General features: G+C 45.9%; 1 protein-coding gene across 2 annotated transcripts in view; it reads left to right on the top strand.

The window, feature by feature from the left end:
• Positions 1-24,225, top strand: part of LOC144679676 (cysteine-rich secretory protein LCCL domain-containing 1-like) — a 93,983-nt gene that overhangs the window by 31,260 nt on the left and 38,498 nt on the right. For both annotated transcript variants that reach the window (XM_078540280.1, XM_078540281.1), the window contains exons 2-5: positions 5,058-5,176; positions 5,279-5,411; positions 16,645-16,760; positions 17,619-17,719. In XM_078540280.1, the coding sequence (XP_078396406.1) occupies positions 5,058-5,176; positions 5,279-5,411; positions 16,645-16,760; positions 17,619-17,719 (469 nt within the window). The remainder of the gene's footprint in view (positions 1-5,057; positions 5,177-5,278; positions 5,412-16,644; positions 16,761-17,618; positions 17,720-24,225) is intronic.

Genomic DNA, 24,225 nt, shown 5'->3' with positions numbered 1-24,225 from the left:
TTACCTTTGCTGTTGCTCAACTCTACCCACACAGATTCTACATCATCTGACCCTATGTTGTTTCTTGCTATCAATTTAATTTCATTTCTTACTAACAAAGCAACCCCACCCCCTCTGCCAACCTGCCTATCTTTTCGATAGGATGTATATCCTTGGATATTTAGCTCCCAGCCCTGATCCCCTTGCAGCCATGTCTCCGTGATGCCCTCCACATCATACCTGCCAATTTCAATCTGCGCCACAAGCTCATTTACCTTATTTCATATACTGCGTGCATTCAGATACAACACCTTCAGTCCTGTATTTCCCGTCCCCCTTCTCATTGTCGTCCCTTTATCTGATGTGCTTGAAGTTAGGTTCCTAGCCCTTTCCAAACACTCTGTCCTATTTTGTGTTCTGGAGACTTTAATAGCCTCTCCTGGGCTCTCCTTTCTTTTCAGTTTTTTCATAATTTTCCATGAAGTTGAACCCACCCCCCAACATGCTAATCTGCTGCTGTGTTTCCCATTAGTCATACTTATAAATTTGTGGGCTGCTGTCTTCTTTGCTTTCGGGGCCATCTGTCACCTGGAATAGTCCTGGCCTGTAGACTTGGAGTAGGCATGTGCTCTGGTGCACTTTAAATATGGCACCCAGAGCGAGAATGTGCTGAGATCATGGTGTGGCGGGCAAATCCGAGCCTGTCCGCCAGCGATACGGAGTATTTCCAGTGAGTGCATTGTTAGTGAGGCAGGATGCATCGGGAATGGGCGCGGAAACCCCCCATTGCGGCTCGTGGGTCAAACAGCTTTTTTCCTGCTTGCTACCGCGCTTTGTGCAAATCTGGGACAATTCTGCCTTCATATTTCTAGCTAGCTTTCTCTAATACTCTAATTTTTCCCTCCTTATCAATCTTTTAGTCACTCTCTGCTTTTTTAAATATTCTGTCTAATCTTCTGAGATGACACCCATCCTTGCACAATTATATGCTTTTTCTTTAAGGTTGATACTAACTTTTACTTTTTAGTTAACCACGGATGGTGGGTTATCCCCTGGGAATTTTTCTTTCTCGTTGGAATGTATCTATTCTGTGTATTCTGAAATATCCCTTTAAATGTCTGCCACTGCATTTCTATTGACCTATCTCTGTTTTCATGCCCTCATAATTGCCCTTATTTAAGTTTAAAATACTAGACTTGGACCCACTCTTCTCTCCCTCGAACTGAATGTAAAATTCAATCATATTATGATTGCTGTTACCTAGGGGCGCCTTCACAATGATGTCATTAATTAATCCTATCTCGTTGCACAATACCGGGTCTAGTATAGCCTGCTCTCTGGTTGGCACCAGAATGTGCTGTTCTAAGAAACTGTCCTGAAAACATTCTATGAACTCCTCATCTATCTACCTTTGCCTCATCTAGGCTACATTTGCCCATCTTTTTTTCCGGTCTATATGTAGATTAAACCTCCCCATGATTTTTGCCGTACCTTTCTGACAAGCTCCCATTATTTCTTCCTTTATACTCCGCCCTACTGTGTGGTTACTGTTAGGGGGCCTGTACACCACTTCTACAAGTGACTTCTTGCCTTTATCATTTTTCATCTGTACAGGAACCGCTTCTACATCCTGGTTTCCTGAATTTGGATCATCCCTCTCTATTGTTCTAATAGCATCATTAATTAACAGAACCACCCCTGCACTTTTTCCTCGCTTCATGTCCTTCCTAAATGTCACGTATCCTTCAATATTCAGGTCCCAAATTTAGGTCACCCTGCAGTCATGGGCAGAATTTATACCTTGTGGGCTGGCGCGCGCCCAACTTGAGCGGGCACGAAGTAGCATAAGATGACGTCAGGCGAGCAATCTTCAGGTTGTTGGGTGTGCGCAGCTGTCAGAAGCTCACCTGCCAACAATTAAGCAGGCAATTGAGCCCATTAAGGAGGCAATTGAAAGTGATTTTTTTTGTGGCCTATCCACTTTCGCCCATCTGCCAACCGTAAATCGGCCAGGTGGCCTTTACATCTTTGCTCAAACCTCAATCCCTGGCAGGATGAAATCTCTGTGGGGAAATAAAATAAAAAGGCATATCTGGGACCTTTTTTTGTGAGGTATGCTTTCAGATGCTTGATTGTGCTGCATGGACACATTTTGCAGCATTTTTGTTTCGTTTATTCTGTGCAGGTCTGCAGCGCCCTCAGGCAGCTGTCTGCCTTCAGGGAGCTCAGTGGAAGCGCTCAGCAGCACCCACGGTTTTGTCAGCGCCCGTCCTCTTCCCGCCCCCACCGGCAGTGCTGAGTCTTTTGCAGCACGCGTTTGATGCTGGCTGGCCGTTAATTGGCCAACCAGCATGAAATCATGGTTGGGGGCCTGTTTCCCCTCTGCTCCTGGGCCCGCCGATCGCCTGCACCCAACAATTGAAAAATTCAGGCCCATATCTCTGTATTAGCCCATTAGATTGTACTTACTTATTTCTATTTGAGCTATCAGTTGATATGTTTTGTTTCAAATGCTGCATGCATTCAGACACAGAGCCTTTAGTTTTTTCCTTTTATTATTTTTGTAACATCCTGCTGATTTACTCTTAGGTTTGCACTCTCTATCCCTTCGTGACACGGTCTGTATATAATTTCCCATAATAGTACCCTTTTCTCTCTTGCCTTGTCTCTACTCTTTCATTTACCACATCCTCTTCACAAATTTGATCCCTTGCCTCCACCACTTAGTTTAAAATCCTCTCTTCATCCCCAGTTTTTCCACTCACTAGTATTCTGGTCCCAGCACGGCAGGGGTGTAGACCGTCCCAACGGTACAGCCCCCACTTTTCCCCCATACTGGTGCCAGTGCCCCACAGACTGGAACCCACTTCTTCCACAGCAGTCTTTGAGGCACACATTTATTTCTTTAATCTTATTTGCCCTATGCCAATTTGCACGTGGCTCAAGTGATAGTCAGAGATTCTTACCTTTGAGGTTCTGCTTCTTAATTTGGTTCCTAGCTCCTCACACTGACTATGCGGAACCCTTTTCCTTACTCTGCCTATGTCATTGGTACCTACATGGAGCATAGTGACTGGATCCAACTCACCCCCCACCCCCTTCCCCCACCTTCCAAGTTCCTCTCCAGCCCTGATCAGATGTCCAGAAACTGACACTGGGCAGGCAACACAGCGGTCTGAACTTGTTCTTTGCTACAGAGAACAGTATCAATCCCCCTCACTATACTGTCCCTTACTACCACTACATTCCTTTTTGCTCCCCCCACTTGAATGGCTTCCTTTACCACAGTGCCATGGCCAGTCAGCTCATCCACCCTGCTCTCATCCAAACAAGCTGAAACAACCTCAATCCTGTCAGGCAATTGCAAAGGCTGCACTCCTGCCCTCTGGGTCCCCTTACCTGCCTCACTCACCTTGACCTTGGGCAGATCTGTTCTTAGCCCTCTGAAATTAGCCCCCCTCCAAATAAACATTTTTACTCTAGATTGCTCCTTCACTGTTCCATAGCTGAATTAAGCCTTGTGATAGAAAGATCACTGTTCTCTAAATGTTCAACTATTGAGACTTGAACCACCCCATTCTCCGGAACAGATCCAGCATACCTTATGCCCAAAAGGAAAAAACAGTTCAGACCAGTGCTCTTATTTCGCAGTTTTATTGGTGTTCCATTTTAAGGAAAACAAGACCAGTTCGAACCAGTATTCTTATTTCCCAGTTTTTACTGTTTTTTCCTTCTGGGTGGTTGGGCCAGAAACATACGGATCAAGAAAATTCTCCTGAATACACTTCAGAAATTCTTCTCCCTCTCTGCCTTTGACACTATTACTATCCCTATCTACATTAGGATGATTGAAATATTCCATTATCACTACGTTATAGTTCTTCCATCTCTTGATAATTTTCCAGCAAATTTACTTCTCTTTCCCAGGACCAGTCTGCCTAAAGAATGCACCCAGTGGTGTAATAACACCTCTGTTGTTTCCTAAGTGTAACCAAATAGATTCTGTCCTTGACCCCTACAAGACATCCACTGTCTCCGGCACTGCAATATTCTACTTAATCAATAATGTCTCCCTCCTCGTTTCTTTTCTTCCCTATCTTTCCTGAACACCTTTCTTCCCTATCTTCCTGAACACCTTGTATTCAGGAATTTTTAGCACCCAGTTCTGCCCTTTTATTGAGCTAGGTTCCCATTACTGCCAAAACATCATATTCCCATGTGGCTATCTGCATCTGCAGCTCACTAACCTATTTACCACTCTTTGTGTGTTTAGATATATGCACTATAAACCTGAATCAGACCTTATTGTACTCTTTCTTAGACTGACCCCATGTAATACCTTACTAATTCTTATTTGGGTGCAGCCTGTTTCTTCCAATCCTTTGTGCATCTTATTTCTCCTTTCTAATGCTATATCCCGGATCCCATCACCCTGCCAAATTAATTTAAAACCCTCTCCCACATCATTACAAAGTGAGGACATGAACAGGTCCAGGGCCAATCTCCCCAGTCTATACTGGTCCTATCTCCCTGAGAACAGCTCCCAATGTCCCAGGCATCTAAAATTCTTCCTGCTGCACCATCTGTTCAGCCATGTATTCACCTGTACAGAGCTCCTCTTTCCATATTCACTAGCCTGTGGCACTGGGAGTAATCTGAAGATGACCTTCTGGGTCCTGCTTATTCATTTCTTTCCCAAACTCTGCCTCATCCCTCTTTCCAGCTATGTCGTTGGTACCAATATGAACCATGACCTCTGGCTGTACACTCTCCACCCATAAAATGTTCTACAGCCGCTCAGTAACATCCTAGACCAGGGAAGTAGCATCCTGGAATCATGCCTGCAGCTGTAGAAACTTCCGTCTGATTCCTAACTATTTTAACTATTCCTATCACTTTTGTTTTCCCAACTTTCCTCCTCATCCCACCCTGCACAGTCACCCTGGTGTCTTGGACTTAGTTCATATCAACAATTTGATTGCCTGTGTTATGTTTTTAGTTGAACTTGTTCTGCTAGATAAATTAATATCATCCAGCAATGCCTCAAACTATCTTTATGTTGACTACTTTCTTTGCAGACATGGGATATTGAATTGGAAAGGTCTTCGGAAGCTTGGGCTGCAGATTGCCAATGGGAACACGGACCTGCTTACCTGCTACCTTCTATAGGGCAGAATCTGGGTGCACATTGGGGCAGGTACTGTATGCAATCCCTGACTAGGATTAACTAGTTCATTTCAGAAATTGTATGTCAGTTTTGTCTTTAAAGATTACTGTATTTAAAATTTTAAATCGACAGATATCGGCCTCCTACCTTTCATGTTCAAGCATGGTATGATGAAGTTAGAGATTATATGTATCCTTATCCTCAAGAATGCAACCCTTGGTGTCCCTTTAGATGTGTTGGTCCAGTATGCACCCATTATACTCAGGTACGCTTAAGTTTAAATAAAATCTTTAACGTGGTCATTATTTTTGGTAAATTCTTTCAATGGCAAGTAGTTTTAATTGTAAAAAAGAAGCTTGGTTCTGGGTGGTACAGTATTTTAATGTGCTGCTTCAATCACCTCTAGGATTTAGTTCAAAATCTAGTCCGTTGAATAAAAGTCTCCTCTTTCTACTGTGTAAAATAGACATACGCGAAATATAGCTTGGCTGGACTCCGTTTGTCCTCACAATACGAAACTGACACTAAATTGACAATCTTGCTACGATTAGTAGCATGGGAAATGTTAACAGCTTATTGGTACAGGAGGGAAATGTTCTCCTGAGGGTGGGACTAAAGGAAGAAAAACTTTCTTTATCGTAGCACTTTTTACAACTTCAGAATGTCCCAAAGTGCTTTACAGTGACTCAAGTACTTTGGAGGTGTAGTTGCTGTTATAATATAGGAAATGTGACAGCCACATTATGCACAGAGAGGTGCAACAAATGTTCCTGGTTCCATGGGGGTGCACTTGGATACGGGATGCTTGGGTAGGCGGTGTTGTGGGGGGTATGGTGGTGTTGCTGGGAAAATAGCTGGGAGCCGCATCAGGATGGCTCCCTGATGCCTTCATGGATGGTCACCACAGAGACGAGCAGCCAATTTTAAACTCTTAAGGTCCCAATTAGGGGTGATTGAGAGGCCATGCCAGCAGTGGAGCAGACCTTCATGTGCAGAGGCCCCCAGCTCTTTGGAAGCAAGCGCTTCCAGTAGTCCAGAAGACGCGATTAGGGGCAGAGCCTCCAAGGTGTGGCTGGCAAGACTTGACAATTGTCAACCTTTTGTTTGAGCAAGCAGAATTGGGAGCCCACCACTGTCCTTATGAGGAGCATGAGCATGGAGGTGGTCAATTAGGAGGCCACCTCCATGAATATCACTGTGCTGCTCTCACTACCAAAAGTGCGGTCTCAGGGCCTACATTTGGTTCTGATATTGAGGTCCCAAGGCCTGTTGTGAAATCCTGTCCATGATAATAGCCAGATAATCTGCTTTTTCTTGGCTAAGGGATGAATATTGTCCAGGAAGAATTCCTTTGCTTTTCTTTGACCGGTGCCATGAAATCTTTCACCTTTACCTGAGAGCATACCTTGGTTTTAAATCTTATCAAAAGATAACACCTCTGATAGTTCAGCACTTCCTCAATATTGCACTGGAGTGCCAGACTGAATTATGTGCTCAATTCTCTGGAGTAAGACTTGAACCCATAACCTTCTGACTTAGAGGAGAGAGTGCGACTAATTCAGACAATACTAACAGAGAAAAGAGGAAACTTTATCTTTCATCTGACTGCTGTATATGACTGGAAATGATTGGTGCAAAGTGCCTGGAATAAGGAAAATGTTCCACTCTTAGTGCTTAAATCCATTGGGGGAAAACATTGGATAAGGTCCATTTTCAGGCGCAGGGTTCATGACGTGTGATTGCTGTACACCCTGTCCTGTTTGCCGCAGGCAGTACCCAAACTTCATGCTGCCTGCTCATCTAAATAACTGCAGCCTAGCACAGGCTGCTGATTAGTTACACACTTAGCAAGGGCCCAGCAGCGTGCATGAGTCATGTGACACAGAGCTAGCTTGGACCTCTTTAAAGGCAACCTTCCCTCTTAAGGGGGAGCTGCACTATACAACGGAAGCTGCTGTAATTGTCTCTGGAAGATGTGACTGAAAGGAAAAGAAGAGAAAATAGAGCAGCAGGAGAGACAGAGGGATCCCAGGTTTCTGGAGGTGGAAAGTGGGGAAGAAGCAATGTTTCCACAGGAGGCCTTCAAGGCAAAACCTGAGAAAGGATTGGGAGTAGCTGACCAGGAGGTCAGTTCCCAGAGTTTGGCCCCGAGGACCTGACTGCCACACTGGAAAATGTTTGATGTCCTTGTGTGTGGGCAAGGTCAGTGAATGCAAATTCACATGACATCTCATGCCCACTACACCATCAGACTCTCTCTCTCTCTCTCACTGCTCAATGCACTGCACCCCCATCACTCAATCATCAGAAAACAAGATCTATACCTGACATTTAGATATGCCACCGCATCCTCACGTATGTACCAATGCTGTCAGCCTTGCACAAATCTCCAGCTATTCGACTATAGCAGGTACATCACCCAAACATTTCACAACGTACTAACAGTATTCCCTCTTGCAGGACAAGGTGGCCCATAACCACAGGGATTAGACTTGAACGAGAAGGGAATAGGCAGACTTGCATTTCCTTTGCCCTCTGGCTGAGGTGATGCTCCACATCATGGGGTTGGCTGTTACTGAGGCTGGTGCATCTGGCGTCACTGATAACATTCAGGAGATAGTATGTTCCTCCTTATGCACCTCCTGAGATCCCACCTTAACCTCAACCTGCTGTCTGACATGAAGTGCATGCTAGGGATGATGTGACCATGGACCTCTTGTTTTTCACCCCCATCCAGCTCCCACACTCCAACCCTCCCTTCGACATTTACACTTTCAGGTCCCCAGGATTTGCTGTCTGGCCAGTTAGTGCAGTCTCAGGAGGGAGAGTGGGAGTAACACTAGACCTCTGATGAAGAAGCACTATCACTCTCGGCCAACAACTCAGATACTGGCACTGCTTGAACTTTAGAGGGTAGTATCCAATTGGGATCAGTATGTGGTGTGTCATTGGTCATGAGTGAGCTGCAGCCAGACCAGGAGGAAAGGATAGTTCATACATCGGCCCACCATAGGCCAAGGTTGCAGATTAGTTCTGCTGCAGAGGACTCAGATGACGTCGATGGGACAGCTTAGAGAAGATGCTGATGGGCATGCACACCCAGATGCTTAGTGCATTGGCTGGTCTACCAGACAACTTTTTGTCACTGCCACATGGAGGAGTCCAGCACTCATTGGCACAGGGCTTCGTGCAGAACTTTGAGCCAGCCTTTCCATCATGGTGATCCTGTAGACCCAAGGGAGTGCCAATAGCTTTTCCATGCATTCCTCTCTCAGGGATACAGCATCCATGCTTGATCGCTGCCACTCCATCTGTACCCTTGCCATTGCCTCTCAGCCAAGGACAGACTGCTGCCACCCATGTTGAGATGGTGTAGTCATGTTTTATATGAATCATTGGAAGTATTGATGGATAGCTTGCTATGGAATAGATTTTTGTTTGTGGCTATTATTTCAGGATTTTGGCAATGTGAACGCTTCAATGATACGTAACAGATGGAAATTGTGGAGCAACTGAGATGTGGGAGTGTTATCTCAGAGGAACAGGGGTCTGAGTATCCTCTCAAGCACAACTCGTCTGGAGTGAAGGGCTCCCTGATGCCTCCTCCTGATATCCTCTTCCTCCTCCTCTTCCTTCTCTTCTTCCTCTCGCGGTAGCCTCCAAATGCCTGGTGGCAAGGGCTACATCCTCAAGATGGCAGATTTATAGAGGATGCAGCAGACTGCCACCAACTTCGATACATGCTCTGTTGAGTACTGGAGGGCTTTTCCCAAGTGGTCCAGGCAATGGAACCGTTGTTTCAGGTTGCTGATGGTTTGCTCCATGATGTCCATGGTGGCTGAATGCCTATCATTATAGGTAACCTGTCCACATGTGGCTGAGTGACAGAGGGGAGTCATGGGTCAAGTAGAGAGTGGGCACAAAAGCAAAATATTGTGGATGTTGGAAACCCAAAATAAAAACAGAAAATGCTGGAAATAATCAGCAGATCAGGCAGCATCTTTGGAGAGAAAAACAGAGTTAATGTTTCAAGTTAATGACCTTTCATCAGAACCTTTGTCAGGGTATCCTTTGTCACCCAGTTACCAGCCTCTGGTTCTTCTTGGTGGACTAAAGCTGGTAGGTACACCTGACTGGCACAGGATGAACATGTTATGGTTGCTGCTAGGATTGTAGGCATTTACTGAGAGGATCTTCTGTGCACGGCTGCACATCAACCCTGTCTTAATAGAGTGGTAGCCCTTTTGGATACAGAGCATTTCCTTGTAAACATTGTGGCCACAGAGCCATCTATGTGGAATCCTGCCATCCTGGCAAATCCATGTGCTCTTACCTCCTGCTTCTCTCTGGTCAGGGAGAAGGTGAAAAGATGAAATGCATCTGTTATCTCCCTGATGCAGCAAAGCATAATGAACTGTAGTGTCACCTGCTCCCACCTGGATGGTCCACTGACAGAGAAGGTGAGGGCCGTGTAAACCTTGTCAGCCACTGGCAGCACCATTTTCGAGGCTGTGAGGCTCCAGCTGTTGGAGGTGGCACAGAACAGTTACCTCTCCCTTGATGAAACACAGGCACCTTACACATCGCTCCTGGCAGAGGTGCAGATGGGAGAAGTGCTCTCCTTTTAGTGGATAAGGCCTGCTATTGAGAGCACTCTTCCTCCTCCCTCTACACACTGCTGCTCCCAACCTTTGCTGAATGGTGCTCCATTTCCAAATCATGTTGCAGCCCAAGAGGAGCTGCAACTCTAAACCCTGTTACTAAAGCAAGCTTTCTCTGGACAGGCCAACCAATTCCTTTGATCTCCTTGTCAAGATCCAGCACCAGTTTTGAAAATCACAAATGTTTATAAAACTCCTCCAATAACACACAACATGGTACTTCCAATAACTGCACCTACAAAAGTAAATCAAAAGAACCTCACCTGGAAGTTGGATTGTTAGCCCTTTAAATAAACCTAGTTGGGGGAGTGGGTGGGGGGCTGTGGGGTTGAGGTGCGGTGGGTCCTTTGTGTAACTGAATGCTAAATCAGTGTTAGAATCTGTATCCATCCATTCTGCATACTTTGGTGACATGGATGGCACACACACACTAGCACTCTGGCAGTCAGGCTGAGCTGTACTGGAAGTAGCTGGAAATATTCCTGCTGCTGCTTTTGGAGCTTAGGGCTTCCATGGCGCAGGGACCAACAGCACTATGAAGTCCAATTCCACGAATATGGGCTGAATCATCCCAGATTTGCACTAAGTGCGGTAGCAGGTGGGTAAAACATTTTACCCGCCGGCCGCAATGGTGGCTTTTCAAGCTGTATCGTCCCAAACCTGCTGCATTAATTATGCATTACCAGGAAACACACCGTTTCCATGGCGGGCTCTCATTCACCCACCACACCATCACCTTGCCACTTCATCACGCCGGGCGCCATATTTAAAGTCCAGCCGCACACACACCTCTTAGTGCTACCAGCCCACGACTGCTGCAAAGAAGACGTGGCCCTGAAAGGCAAAAAGATGGCAGCCCCCAGGTTCAATGATTCATCCCTAGTGCCTTTTGGGCACAGTGGAGGCTCGGCCAGATGTCCTCTACCACAGCTCTGGCTGCAGGATGGGCAGCAACCTCACCAATCTGGCTTGGGAGGCGGTGGCAGCAGTGGTCAGTGTCAACATCCTTCAAAAGAGGACAGCCACCCAGTGCCGCAAGAGGGTGAATGATCTCCTCCGTTCTGCCAGGGTAAGTCACTTTTCTTAGCACTCTCAACTCTCACACTCACAAACCCATCACACACCCACAGGACCCGCACTCACTGCCAGTTCAAGGGACACCACCATTCACTCTCTCACACTCACTGTCATTGTCCTCACCCCATCCATGGGACCACTCACCATCCACACATACCAGGCATACTTATCATCTGGCCCGGCAGGTGTTCTGCTTACACTCTCTCCATTTCTATTCATGCAGGAAAGCTGGCACACAGCAAAAGGGAGAGGCCGCAGACTGGTAGAGGAATGCCTGAAATCAAGGTCCCCGTGGACTTTGAAAACAGAGCCATCCAGCTGGCCGGCGAGGATCTGGACTGGTCCTGTGCTGATGGTGAGGTTGGCGGTGCTCTATCAAGTGAGGGACCTGCATTGCAACATCCATCAGACAACCATGCTATGAGTGATGTGTCCTGTTTCACAGGCCATTGCCATGCACTAATTATCTTCCCTTGCCTCCACAGGAACACTTGGGAACAGCCAACACAACCACGACCCTGGGCCTCCAATTAAACCCTGAAGAAACCTCTGAAGAGGAATCTGGAGCGCTCACCCACACCCTCCACCAGCGCAGAGAAACACATCCCGGCAGGACCTAGCTTTAGAGTAGCCTCGGGATCACAGTCTGGTGAGCATATTGCACTGTCTGATCCACAGCAGGTGGCAGCAGGGACTTCCCAGATCTCCGGCACTCAGTGGACTGCTGGTGGCCAGAAATTTGCTGAGCCCAAGTCAGATGACGAGCCTCTGGACTCAGTCATGTCACAGTTGCTGGAGCTGCAAAGACAAGCTCGGGAACATCAGGAAGAGATTTCTGCTACACTCATCATATTGCAAGGCACAATGGAGCAGTCCATCTGCCTTCAGGTTGAGATGATAGCGTTGGCATACCAATGCACTGAGGTCAACACAAGTAGGATGGCGGCCGCCATGGAGAGACCTTGGTCCAAGATGCTCCTGCACCGCTGTGTGGGCTCAATTCCGTCATTGATGTGATAGTTGGCCTCCAACAGTGTGTACGCAAGAGGGGTGCAGGGCAGCTCGATCTCACTCCAGTTACCCCTTCTCCTCAAGGAGTCAGCCGGGGCGCTTGGGCACCCATAGGGAGGGAGGATCAGCTGGTGTACCATTGAGGCCATCCATCCAGGTGACTCGGGGAGTGTCCAGCTCATCCAAATCCCCTCTTCCTGTGACCTCAGCAGCTCTAACTCTACAGGCAAGGAGAGTGCCACTGTCACGTACCAGGACCCCGAAAGCAGGCTGGGGCCCTCCAGGTCTCGGCCTTCTAGAGTATACCCGCCAAGGTCAACACAGACAGGGTGTAGTCAGCAGGCTGCCTCCACCACCACTGTGAATGGCTGGTGAGCATCAAGACGTAGTAGCAGGTTTGGGAAAGTTAAGAAGATGTAACTCTTTCGAGTGCATTCACAGTTCTTGACTTTTTTTTTTGTTCAAAGTCCTGGGGTGGGACATGAACCCACAACCTTCTGACTCAAAGGTGAGGGTGCTATGAACCGAGCCACAGCTGACACCTCAAAGAAGATGTAACTCTTTTGAGTTATCAACAGATCGCATGTAATTCTTTCGAGTACATTCACAGTTCTTGGTTTTCCGGGAGTGGGACATGAACCCACAACCTTCTGATTCAAAGGCGAGGGTGCTATGAACTGAGCCACAGCTGACACCTCAAAGAAGATGTAGTTGACAACCTGGACATGGTTGTTAATCACTGGTACATACTGTTCACTATTGTCAATAAACTTCCAAGAATGTCTCCCTGCCTATGGCTCCTTGTTCTGATGCTCAATGTTCATGTCACTCATATGTGAATCCTTTCTGCACAAGATAAAGGCAGGTGTCTCAGTCCAGGGCCTCTTCTCTGTGCTTTGTGGAGCCTTCAGACCAAAGTGATGATCCGGCCTCACACTCCCTGGACATATTAGTGATGCCTGCACCTTGGCAGTGCTGGTCATTGCTGCCAGAATGTAGCGGACAGGCATCACAGAGTTCCATCATTCTCTCTGTGTGCTCTCAGCACCTTTGAGGTGGAGCTGACCCCCACCTCTTCAGCATCTGTGACCAGCGATGCTGTGCTCATGAAGGGGCCAGGCACTGAAGGCTGACAAAGGATCAGAAGCTTTTAAAGTTTCATGGCTGCATCTCTATGATATGTCCCTGATCACAGAGTGCAAGCGAGCTGCCCTCAGCCAGACAGGAGTCAGACATTCTCAGAGGCTATGTGAAGATATATGAAGTGTGCTCACTGCATGTCGTCATCATCCTCCACAAATCTAGCAGCTATGAAGGCTTCCCGAGTATGCCTGCCTCATCTGGCCAGTGTGAGGGCCTCACTCCTTCATTGTCGTCTTTGAGGGCTTCCTCACCCTCATCCCCTTTGGCGTCCTATTCATTGGAGGAGACCTCCAGCTCCTCCATTTCCTCCTCAGCCAGTTCCTCTCCCTGTTGCAGCGCAGGTTGTAAAGGGCGCAACAGACGACGACAATGCATGATACCCTCTGCGGACTCTATTGCAGAGCTGCACTAGACCGGTCCAGGCAGCAGAACCTCATTTTCAGCATCCCGATGGTTTGCTCCACCAAGTTGCAAGTTGCAACATGAACCTCGTTATACCGTCGCTCTGTGGCAGTCTGAGGCCACCGCACGGATGCCATCAGCCACGTCCTTTGTGGGTAGCCCTTGTTCCTGAGGAGTCAACTCTGCAGCCACTGTGGACCTTGGAAGACTTCAGGGATCTGTGACCGACTGAGAATGTAGGAGTCATGCACACGTCCTGGAAACCATGTGCACACCTGCAGGATGCGTTTGTGGTGGTTGCACACGAGCTGCAAATTCAACGACTGGAATCCCTTGCGGTTGACATTGTTGACTGCGTGTTACGACGGAGATCTGAGCACCACGTAAGTACAGTCGATGGCACCCTGCACCTGTGGGAAACCTGAGATCTTGGCAAAACCAATCCTCTTGCATTCTGGCTGTCCTGGTCCCGGGTGAAATGCATAAAGTTGTGTGCCCTTGCGAAGATGCCATCCATAATCTCATGGATGCATTTGTGGGTGGAGGCTTATGATATACCACAGAAGTTGCCTGTGGAGCCCTGAAAGGAGCCACTGTTGTAGAAATTGAGCGCAGCTGTCACTTTCATGGCCACTGGCAGTGGATGCCCTCCATGTCCCATGTCCCCATGGCGCCAAATCCTGCAGTAGTTGACAGATGTGACCAACGAGTTCCCTAGACATGCGCAGTCTTTGGCGACACTGGTTCTCGATCACCTACAGGAATGAAAGGCGGCGTCTATAGACTCTGGTCTAGCTGGGCGCCGACCAGTGATGGCTCGCTGTGGCACTTTGGCAGCGTGTGCAGGAGCCCCAGCCACCCCTTCTTCCTGAGGGTGCTGCACCTCCCTCTGTCCAGCCAGGCACCTCCATTGCTATCTTTTCAGTCATCTCTCTCTGTACGTCATGAGGCATACAGCTAGGTCACTAGGCTCCATGATCCTGGTGTACTGCTCCTCCAGGATGAAAGAGAGAGACGAGTGGGTTAGCATAGGTTTTCTAAGAACCTCTCTTGATTAAGTCTGAAGGGCCCTTAATGCATCCTGGAGAGTGCTGGCCACCATTTGGATGGCCAGAGTTTAGTGCGCTGCATGGCTGCCAGAAACCCCACCCATCTCTGCCCCACTCCACCTGACCAATTGGTGGCAGCTTCGCCCACTGGACCGCATGCTGTGCTCTCAGCTCATGCACAGGCATTCTCCTAACCCACACTGCAAGACCACACTGTTAGCTTGAACCTTGGGGGAGACTGGTCCAAATCAGGATGATGATATTGCAAGGGGCCTCCCCCAGTGACTGCTGCAAGGCCAGCTTTAGCAAGGAGGTCCAACTGTTCTGCAGTCCACTAAATACTCATTAGTTTGCAGTCTGCGCCCAAAGGGTAAGTTCTGGAGCACTTGGTGGCACTTTTGATGCCTCTGCGATGCTTGAGTGGGCAGAGGAGCTAGAGCCTGGACTCCAATGATATCAAGGTGGCTGCGCCTGAACTGCCTCAGCTGCAGAGGAATGGTCACGTCATAGAAGGTTCCCCTAACGTGTGGCTGCTTCCCTTGCCCAGTGCCCTCCCCCCACCCCCCACCCCCACATATGCCTGTGCACTACCTTCAACCGCAGGGCAGCCCTTGCCGCCCACCCCACCCAAGTCGCCTCTACGGCAGGGCAGCCCTTGCCTTTCCCACAATGTACCTCATCCTTGAAGTTCAACAGGCGACCCGGGCGAGGACTGCGCAATGTTACTGTGTACTCACCTCCGAGTTCCCTCAAAGTGCAGTTCACCAAGTGCATGCCTTTTATATGCTGTTGTGAAACACGTCGGCGTGATTGCAGACGATCCAATCAGGGGGATGAATCTGGCAGGTTGGGCTTATAATGATATGCAGATATATTAAAATGAGGTTCCCAATGTCCAGTGGTGGGCTGCGTCTCCCGCCATCGGTAGGTGGACCCAATGATCGCAAACTGTTTTCATGACGTTGTTAAACCGATTTTTAGCCTTCTCGCCACATTGTCTGCTCACGCCACCAAACACGCCAGCGGGCACAGAAACTCCTGGCCTAGCTTGAATGCACAGAAAAAGGAAAGAAAACGTTCTGTTTTTTCTCTGACATAAAACAATATTATTTGTCACGTTCTGTCATTTTTTTTATTTGTTCATGAGATGTGGCATCGCTGGCTAGGCCAGCATTTATTACCCATCCCTAGTTGCCCCCTAGTTCAGAAGGCATTTAAGAGTCAACCACATTGCTGTGGGTCTGAAGTCACATGTAGGCCAGACCAGGTAAGGACAGCAGATTTCCTTTCCTAAAGGGCATTAGTGAAGCAGTTGGGTTTTTACAACGATCGACAATAGTTTCATGGTCATCATTAGACTTTTAATTCCAGATTGTTTTATTGAATTCAAATTCCACCATCTGCCGTGGCGGGATTCGAAACCAGGCTCCCAGAGCATTACCCTGGGTCTCTGGATTACTAGTCCAGTGACAATAGCACTACGCCATCACCTCCCCGTACATTAATGAATTAATGTTCACTTTTCTCGACCTTCGCATGGTTTCATGCCAGACACTATTTTATAGGGCAGAAGTTTACGGCCTGCCTGCCAGCAGGATTTTCTGGTCCCGCCAAAGTCAATGGACTTTTGAACAGCTCGCCGCATTTTACGCCCCTGCCCCCAACCTGACGGGGCCATAAAATTCCAACCACAGTTTCCTGAAACTTAAAGAAGTTAATTTCCTCTACTTGGTGGCTGAGGAACACTCATCTTCCAGACGCAAAGCAGCTCCTTTTACATTGCTCAAAGATTTTCTAGGAATCTCCCAAGAAAGCATAGCAAAGCAAGAGAAGCAGGAGGGGGTGTAGGCAGTTCTCCTGCCTCATTTTCCTTATGAAAAGCCCATTTGGCAGGACACCCAGAAGTGGGTCCTTCACTAAGCCACTCAGAGGATGAATTATAAAATTTGGCATTGAATAAGACGATGAAACCTAGAAAATGTTAAGCAAGTATCTTTCCTTTTACAACTACTGGATGCCATCTTGTGGGATCAGGCGATCCAGGTATTTCAATTGGCTTGACATGATTATGATTACTTCTGTCAGTACTTCTGTTAGCGTGAAGCTAATGTTGGACGCATTACAACTTTTTTTTTTCCTTTTATCTTTCTTCTAGGTAGTATGGGCAACAAGTAACAAAATTGGCTGCGCCATTAATTTATGCACAAACATGAATATCTGGGGCCAGGTGTGGCAAAAAGCCATTTACTTGGTTTGCAACTATTCTCCTAAGTGAGTAAAACTAAAAGAGCTAGTAAATGTAAATATATGTACTGTTAGTATGCTTGCAATTATTATAAAATTATAGATTTTTATATTTTTATATAAGTATTATTATAAAATTATAGATTTTTTTAAGGTAATTTATAGGTTCTCTGATCGACTAAATACCAATTACACATTTATATACTGGCTATAGAAGTTCCTGATACTTAACTGTAAATTATTCTCTGAACTTTTGTACAACTGATGTCACAATTACTAATCCAGCACTGTCAGCATAATTACATGTCAGATATATCAGACCTGCACTGAAAACCATAGTCAGCAAAGAAATTTAGTCCAAAGCTAGATAAAACTATTTCAAATAATTAGAACAGTGTACGTTTTAATAACTGGCATCAGGTGATGTCTAGGCTGGAATGTGCCCTCAGGTTTCAGAGGAACATTATTGTTACCCAAATTTCATTCTCTGGGCTCTGATAGTCATCTGAACCCTTCAATTACATTACCGCCTTGTAATTACTCCTTGATATCTATTATTTTCATTAAAACTACTTACAACAATACAATTCAGGCTGATCCATATGTGTAACAGACAACTCTGGAATTTGAATCTGGAACCTTTATCAGTGACTATTTCCCTTTTTGATTTGTTATTTGTAAAAATTGATTCTCATAACTGCGCCAACTCACATGTTTTATATCTCCAGTCGATTATCAGGTTGAAAAAAACCTTTGGAGTGAAAAACAAGTGAAAAAAATTGGTTTATAATTGTACCTTTTAATGATCTATAAGAATACATTTTCTGAAAGAATATTGAGTACATTATACAATGTAACATTTTTCTATATATATCTTATTTTCAGGGGGAACTGGTGGGGCCATGCTCCTTATAAACATGGACCTCCCTGTTCTGCCTGTCCTCCTAGCTTCGGGGGAGGCTGTAGAAATAATTTGTGTTACAAAGGTATGTGCCTTTTACCTTCCTTTACTTTGTACATTTATAACTTGTTTATAAACTATGACATAAATGAACCTTTATGTCTATATCACAGCAGAGTTTATGGATATCCTAAATACTGACCTTATTGTAAACTCTGGTCCTGAAGTTGCCCTATAACCTTAACAAATGCATATTCAACTGTTTTATTTACATTTGTGTGTGTTGGACATGGAAATGGAATGTGAATCAAAACATCACAGATGTATAGGAAAAAAAATTGAGTCTTCTGGGTTTAAACAAGTGCACCAGGAACGACATGAATCTGTAGAGATAATGGATTGTCAGAGTATGGAATGTGTTAACCACAGATCGTTTGTTGAGGTAAAGACGTTTGCAACTTTTAAGGGAAAATTGGATAAATATTTGAAACAAAACTAGATAAAGGGCTTTGGAGAGAGAGTTTGACAGTGGAATTAGCTATGGATTGCTTTAGTACAATGGACTAAGTGGCCTTTGGGATTTATATTTGTATGTAGACCTTTTTACGTGATACCTCGGGGTAGAACTTGTACACATTGCATCCATTTTTCGTGCTTAATGTGATATTCAGAATATGAGGAATTCCTGGCATTTCAGGATTGTTAAGGAAGTGTGGGGTAGATTTAAAAGCTAAAGACCTCATAGCACTTCGCAAACCAGTAAATTTAACATTTTTTAAGAAAGGTTTCAACTAGCACCAGCACCAAACAACACTGCAAATATATCAGCAACATCTCTCCCTCAGCCCTAAGTGGGTGACCTGATGGGACCGATAAATTGCTAGGAGCCTGCCATAAATATTATGATGATCTGTTATAGGTAGGCTGGAATGAAACAGGTGGACATCATGTCTGCCTCACCACCAATTTGGCTGAATTACTAAGAAATTAAAAAATGCAGGTCTTTTGGTTTATACAGTGAGGTTACAAGTAGCAATTGTGCTCTTCCTGCTTTAAGTGTTTTGGGCAAATCCAGTGAGGTCCCGCAGACTGCCAACACATATCAGAAAATCACTGTCTTCTAGTATGGCTACACATGAGGCAGTGTCTAGTTTTAAATCAACCAGTGTATAAAATAAGTTCAGATTTCCCCTACATGGACAGGTTCCAGCCTTTGAGCCATCTGGAGAACTTTTCTTCTTGCTTATCTACCTCTCCCAATATTAGCTAACACCTTACTTGCAGGTATACTGTGTACTGCGTTTCTTTTAACTGTCACGGCCCCTTTCAGATAGTGCCATTTTCTCTGAGCAGAGCTTTGGGTAGAATCTAACGGTACCGTTTGCACACCTCTTTCTCATTCAAAGTTCTTATTGTTTTGGTTTTAAACTAATTTCTAAAATCTGGAGAAAACTTTCCCTTTTTCATTTATTAAAATTAAACATAATCGGTGTAATCCAATTAAAACTTTCATCCGAAATATTCATGTTCCTATCAGCTTCAGCTCATGGTATTGTTAACATTAATAGAGTTTTGTGAGGCCCCAAGCCACCCGTAGTGTCTGGGATACTGCCAGTGGAAATCAAAAAGTCACAATCATCATGCCTGTAGTTTTCCATCCACCAAACTGAATAATGGGGCCTTGCGAAGTTTATCTTAATAATTTTAGTGCCAATGGCACACAATGATTTCCCGTAAATCTGTTGAATTCTTGTTCATCAGGGTTTTCCCAGGGTTAGTATTTGGAGTTTTTAAAACCTCGTCAGTGTAGTAGTTGTAAAGGCATTAACTCTGTAGTAGCAGGTTGGGAACAACTTTCCTATAAAGCAATAATTAGGCTTGTGTTGCTGTCTTAACATTTTGTATAAACTTTAGAATTTTGTATGCTAATTTGTAGGTGACAGTATACAGCAAGTGAATGCAGGTAGATATCACAATAAGGAAAAAGTGAACTTGAGGCTGAATTTCACAGAAGCCTGAACATAATGTGATGCTGATATTTTTCAGTTCTTATGAAGGTGCTTCACCAAACAGTTTTTGATCTCATTGAAGTTTGGCATGTTAAGGTCTGTTGATTATTACTATCCTAAAAGAAGATGTAATTTCAGTATTTTTCATAGTTATCACATCATCTTAAATTCTAATTACTAGAGCTGTTTACCGTTGCAAATTAGATTGAAAAGAATGTTCAAATTTGAACAATATCCAGAAGATATTAATAGATTGCATAACGGGTACATAATTGATAAATTAATTTTGACACAGATAGGTGTGAGGCATTATATTTTGGTAAGAAAAATAAGGAGATCACATATTGCTTAGAAAATAAGAATCTAAATAGAACAGAGGAGCAAAGGGACCTGAGAATTCAAGTAAACAAATCATTCAAAATAGTAACACCGATTAATAAGGCCATTAGAAAAACAAACCGTGTACTATGGTTTATTTCTAGCAATGTAGGTTGTGCTAAACTTGTATCGTGCCTTGATTAAACGCCAAATGGGGTGGAATGTCACAGTCCCTTGCCAGTCGGTTTGAAGGTTTGAAGGTCGGGGGCTCATAAAATGCGGCACATGGCCTGCCCGCTGCCTACCCACCCACCCCCAAGCTGTCAACATGTCTCCCATTTTATGGGGGGGGTGGTGGAATGGTGGAAGCAGCCCTTGGGTCTATTGAGGCCCTTAAATGAAGTGGCCAATTAATGACCACTTAAGTGCCTCATCCCACCCGCACAGCCATTTTACCCATGGGAGGGGGAAGCTGACGCCAAACAGGGAGCCTGGCAGCTATAACTGAATTGGGCTGGTACATCCTTTGGGGGTCCCCTTTGCCCATCAGAAGTGCCATTTTCCATCCCCCCCTCCCCAAGGTCATACCCCCCTTTACCCGCTGTAACCCTTCAACCCCTCCCCCACAGCCTTTCAAACCTTGCCCCAAACCCTCTCCCTCCCCTCACTGGCGCCTTCCACCCTGCCGATACCCCGGACTTACCTTCAGTCTAGCTTCCATTAGTCTTCTTTTTCGGGACTGCCTGTGGTATGAGCAGTGGCCCCTGCTCGAACCTGGCGCTTCTGGAACTACTGAATTACAGACCATCTATTTGGCCAACACCTCTCTAAGATGGGACTACCTCCCCAGCTGGGGGCAGAAGTCTCACCCTCAGTCAGTTAAAACCTTGCTGAATGTTAAATGGCTACAGGGCAGTTGGTACCAGTGGGGATGTGTTCCCCAGTGACTCTTCGGGTGGTGGAGTTTCCCGCCCCACCATGCGAAAAGTCCTGTCCTTGGAGTACTGTGTACAGACCTGGTTGCTATACCATATAAAGAATGTAGCGGCATTGGAAAAGGTAAAAAAAAAGATTTACAAGAATGATCAGAAATGAGATCATATAACTCGCAGGAAAGAATGAATAGGCTGGATCTCTTTTCTCTTGAAAAGAGAAACGTTAGGGGTGGCCTCATAGAAGTATTTAACGTTAAGGAAGGCTTTGATAGAGTAGATACAGGAGAGTGTTTCCACTTGTGGGGAAGTACAAAACTAGAGGTCATTAATGTAACATAGTCAGCAAGAAATCAAAAAGGGAATTCAGAATTCAGAAGAAACATTGTGACAATAAAAAAAATGGGAAGGCGGTGGCTAATGGTAATATCACTGGACTAGTGATCCAGAGGCCCTGCCTAATTCTCTGGGGACATGGGTTCAAATCCCATCATGGCATTTGGTGGAATTTAAATTCAATTAATAAACCTGGAATTAAAAGCTAGTATCAGTCATATTGACTGTGAAACCAACGTCAATTGTCATAAAAACCCATCTGGCTCGCTCACTAATGTCCTTTTGGGAAGGAAATCTGCTGTCCTTATTTGGTCTGGCCTACATGTGGCTTGACCCACAGCAATGTGATTGACTCTTAACTGCCCTTCAAAATGGCCACTAATTTGTATCAAACCACTACAAAGCCAAAAAGGAATGTAATTGGATGGACCACCCTGGTATCAGCATAGGTACTGGAAATGACAATGGCATACCCAGCCCTGTCAACCCTGCAGAGTCTTCCTTCCTATCATCTGGGGACTTGTGCCAAAATTGGAGAGCTGTCCCAGGTAATAGCCTGACTCAATCAGACATCACCATCACCATTCCTGGGTATCCCAGAGGTAGTGGTACAGTGGTATGCACTCGGGGAGGGAGTTGCCTTGGGTCCTCAACATTGACTCTGAAGCCCATGATATCTCATGGCATCAGGTCAAACATGGGCAAGCAAACACTATACTGATTATTACATACTGCCACCCAACACCATCCCCACCGCACCCCCCCTACCCATCACCCTCCTCAGCTGATGAATCTGTGCTCCTCCATATTGAACATCAGTTGGAAGCACTAACGGTGGCAAGAGCACGGAATGCACTGTGCCCCTGTGGGGGACTTCACTGTTCAACACCAACTGTGGCTCGGTAGCACCACTGCTGCCTGAGCCCTAAAGGCCATAACTGCTAGACTGGGCCTGCAGCAGGTGGTGAGGGAACTAACAAGTGGGAAATACCTACCTGAACATGTCCTCACAACTCTACCTGTTGCAGATGCATCTGTCCACAATAGTATTGGTAGGAGTGACCACCACACCATCCTTGTGGAGACAAAGTGCCGACTCCATATTAAGAATACCCTCCATCGTGTTGTGTGGCAATACTACCATGCTAAATGGGATAGATTTCGAACAGATCTAGCAACTCAAGGCTGGACATCCATGAGGCGCTGTTGGCCATCAGCAACCACAGAATTGTATACAACCACAATCTGTAACCCGGCATATCCCCCACTCTACCATTACCATCAAGTCAGGGGGTCAACCCTGATTCAATGAAAAGCGCAGGAGGTCATGCCAGGAGCAGCACCAGGCATACCTAAAAATGAGGTGTCAACCTCATGAAGCTACAACACAGGACTACTTGCATGCCAAACAGTAGAAGCAAATGCGATAAATAGTATTAGGTGATCTCATTGCCAATAGATCAGATCAAAGCTCCGTAATCCTGCCGCATCCAGTTGTGAATGGTGGTGGATAATTAAACAACTCACTGGAGGAGGAGGATCCACATCCTCAATAATGAGTGAGCACAGCACATCAGTACAAAAGGAAAAGGCTGAAGCAGCTGCAACTATCTTCAGCCAGAAGTTCTGAATGGATAATCCATCTCAGCCTGCTCCTGTGGTCACAGCATCACAGATGCCAGTCTTCAGCCAATTTGATTCACTCCACGTGATATCAAGAAATGGCCGAAGGCACTGGATACTGCAAAGACTGTGGCCCTGACAGCATTCTGACAATAGTATTGAAGACTTGTGCTACAGAAGAGCCATGTACCTAACCAAGCTGTTCCAGTACAGCTACAACACTGGCTTCTGCTCAGAAATGTCGAAAATTGCCCAGTTATGTCCTGTCCACAGAAAGCAGGACAAATCCGACCCGGCCAATTACTGCCCCATCAGTCTACTTTTGATCATCAGCAAAGTGATGGAAGGGGTCATCGACAGTGCTACCAAGCATCACTTACGCAGCAATAACTGCTCACTTATGCTCAGTTCGGGTTCTGCCAGGGCCACTCAGCTCATTACTTCATCACAGTCTTGGTCCAAACATGCACAAAAGAGCTGAACACAAAAGGTGAGATGAGAGCATGTGACCGAGTGTGGTATCAAGGAGCCCTAGCAAAACTGAAGTCAATAGGAATTTGAGCAAAAGCTCTCCACTGGCTGGAGTCATACCTAGCACAAAGGAAGATGGCTGTGATTGTTGGAGTTCAATCATCTGCAGTGATGTCCTGGGAGTGAGGAGTTCTTAAAGATTGTGTCCTAGGCCCAACCATCTTCAGCTGCTTCATCAATGACATTCCTCCATATAAGCTCTGAAGTGGGGATGCTCACTGAGGATTTCACAATGTTCAACACCATTCGAGACTCCCCAGATATTAAAGCAGTCCTGTCCACGTGTAGCAAGACCCAGACATCATTCAAGCTTGGCTGATGTATGCTGTGAATGCTATTTGCCACTTAAGTGCCAGGCAATAGCCAACTCCAACAAGAGAGAATCTAACCACCTCCCCTTGAAATTCAATTGTATTACTATCGCTGAATCCCCCACCTGCTTGATTGGCACCCCATTCATCACTTTAAACATTCACTCCTTTCACCACCAGCACACAGTGGCAGCAATGTGTACCATCTACAGGATGCACTGCAGCAACTCAGCAAGCCTCCTGTGACAGCACCTTCCAAACCCGTGACCTCTACCACCTAGAAGATGCATGGGAACACCTCCACCTGCAAGTTCCTCTCCAAGCCACACACTATCCTGACTTGGAAATATTCTGCTGTTCCTTCACAAAAACCTGGAACTCCCTCCAGAGCAGCCCTGTGGGTGTACTTACACCACATGAACAGCAGCAGTTCACCACCACCTTCTCAAGGGCTATTAGGGATAGACAACAAATGCTGGTTTTGCTCGCGACACTCATATTCCATGTAAATCCTGATAATGCCATAATAAA

Source organism: Cetorhinus maximus, chromosome 4 (genome assembly GCF_964194155.1).
Source record: "Cetorhinus maximus chromosome 4, sCetMax3.hap1.1, whole genome shotgun sequence".
Classification (NCBI taxonomy): Eukaryota; Metazoa; Chordata; class Chondrichthyes; order Lamniformes; family Cetorhinidae; genus Cetorhinus; species Cetorhinus maximus.
This window is presented reverse-complemented; position numbering and strand designations above follow the sequence as displayed.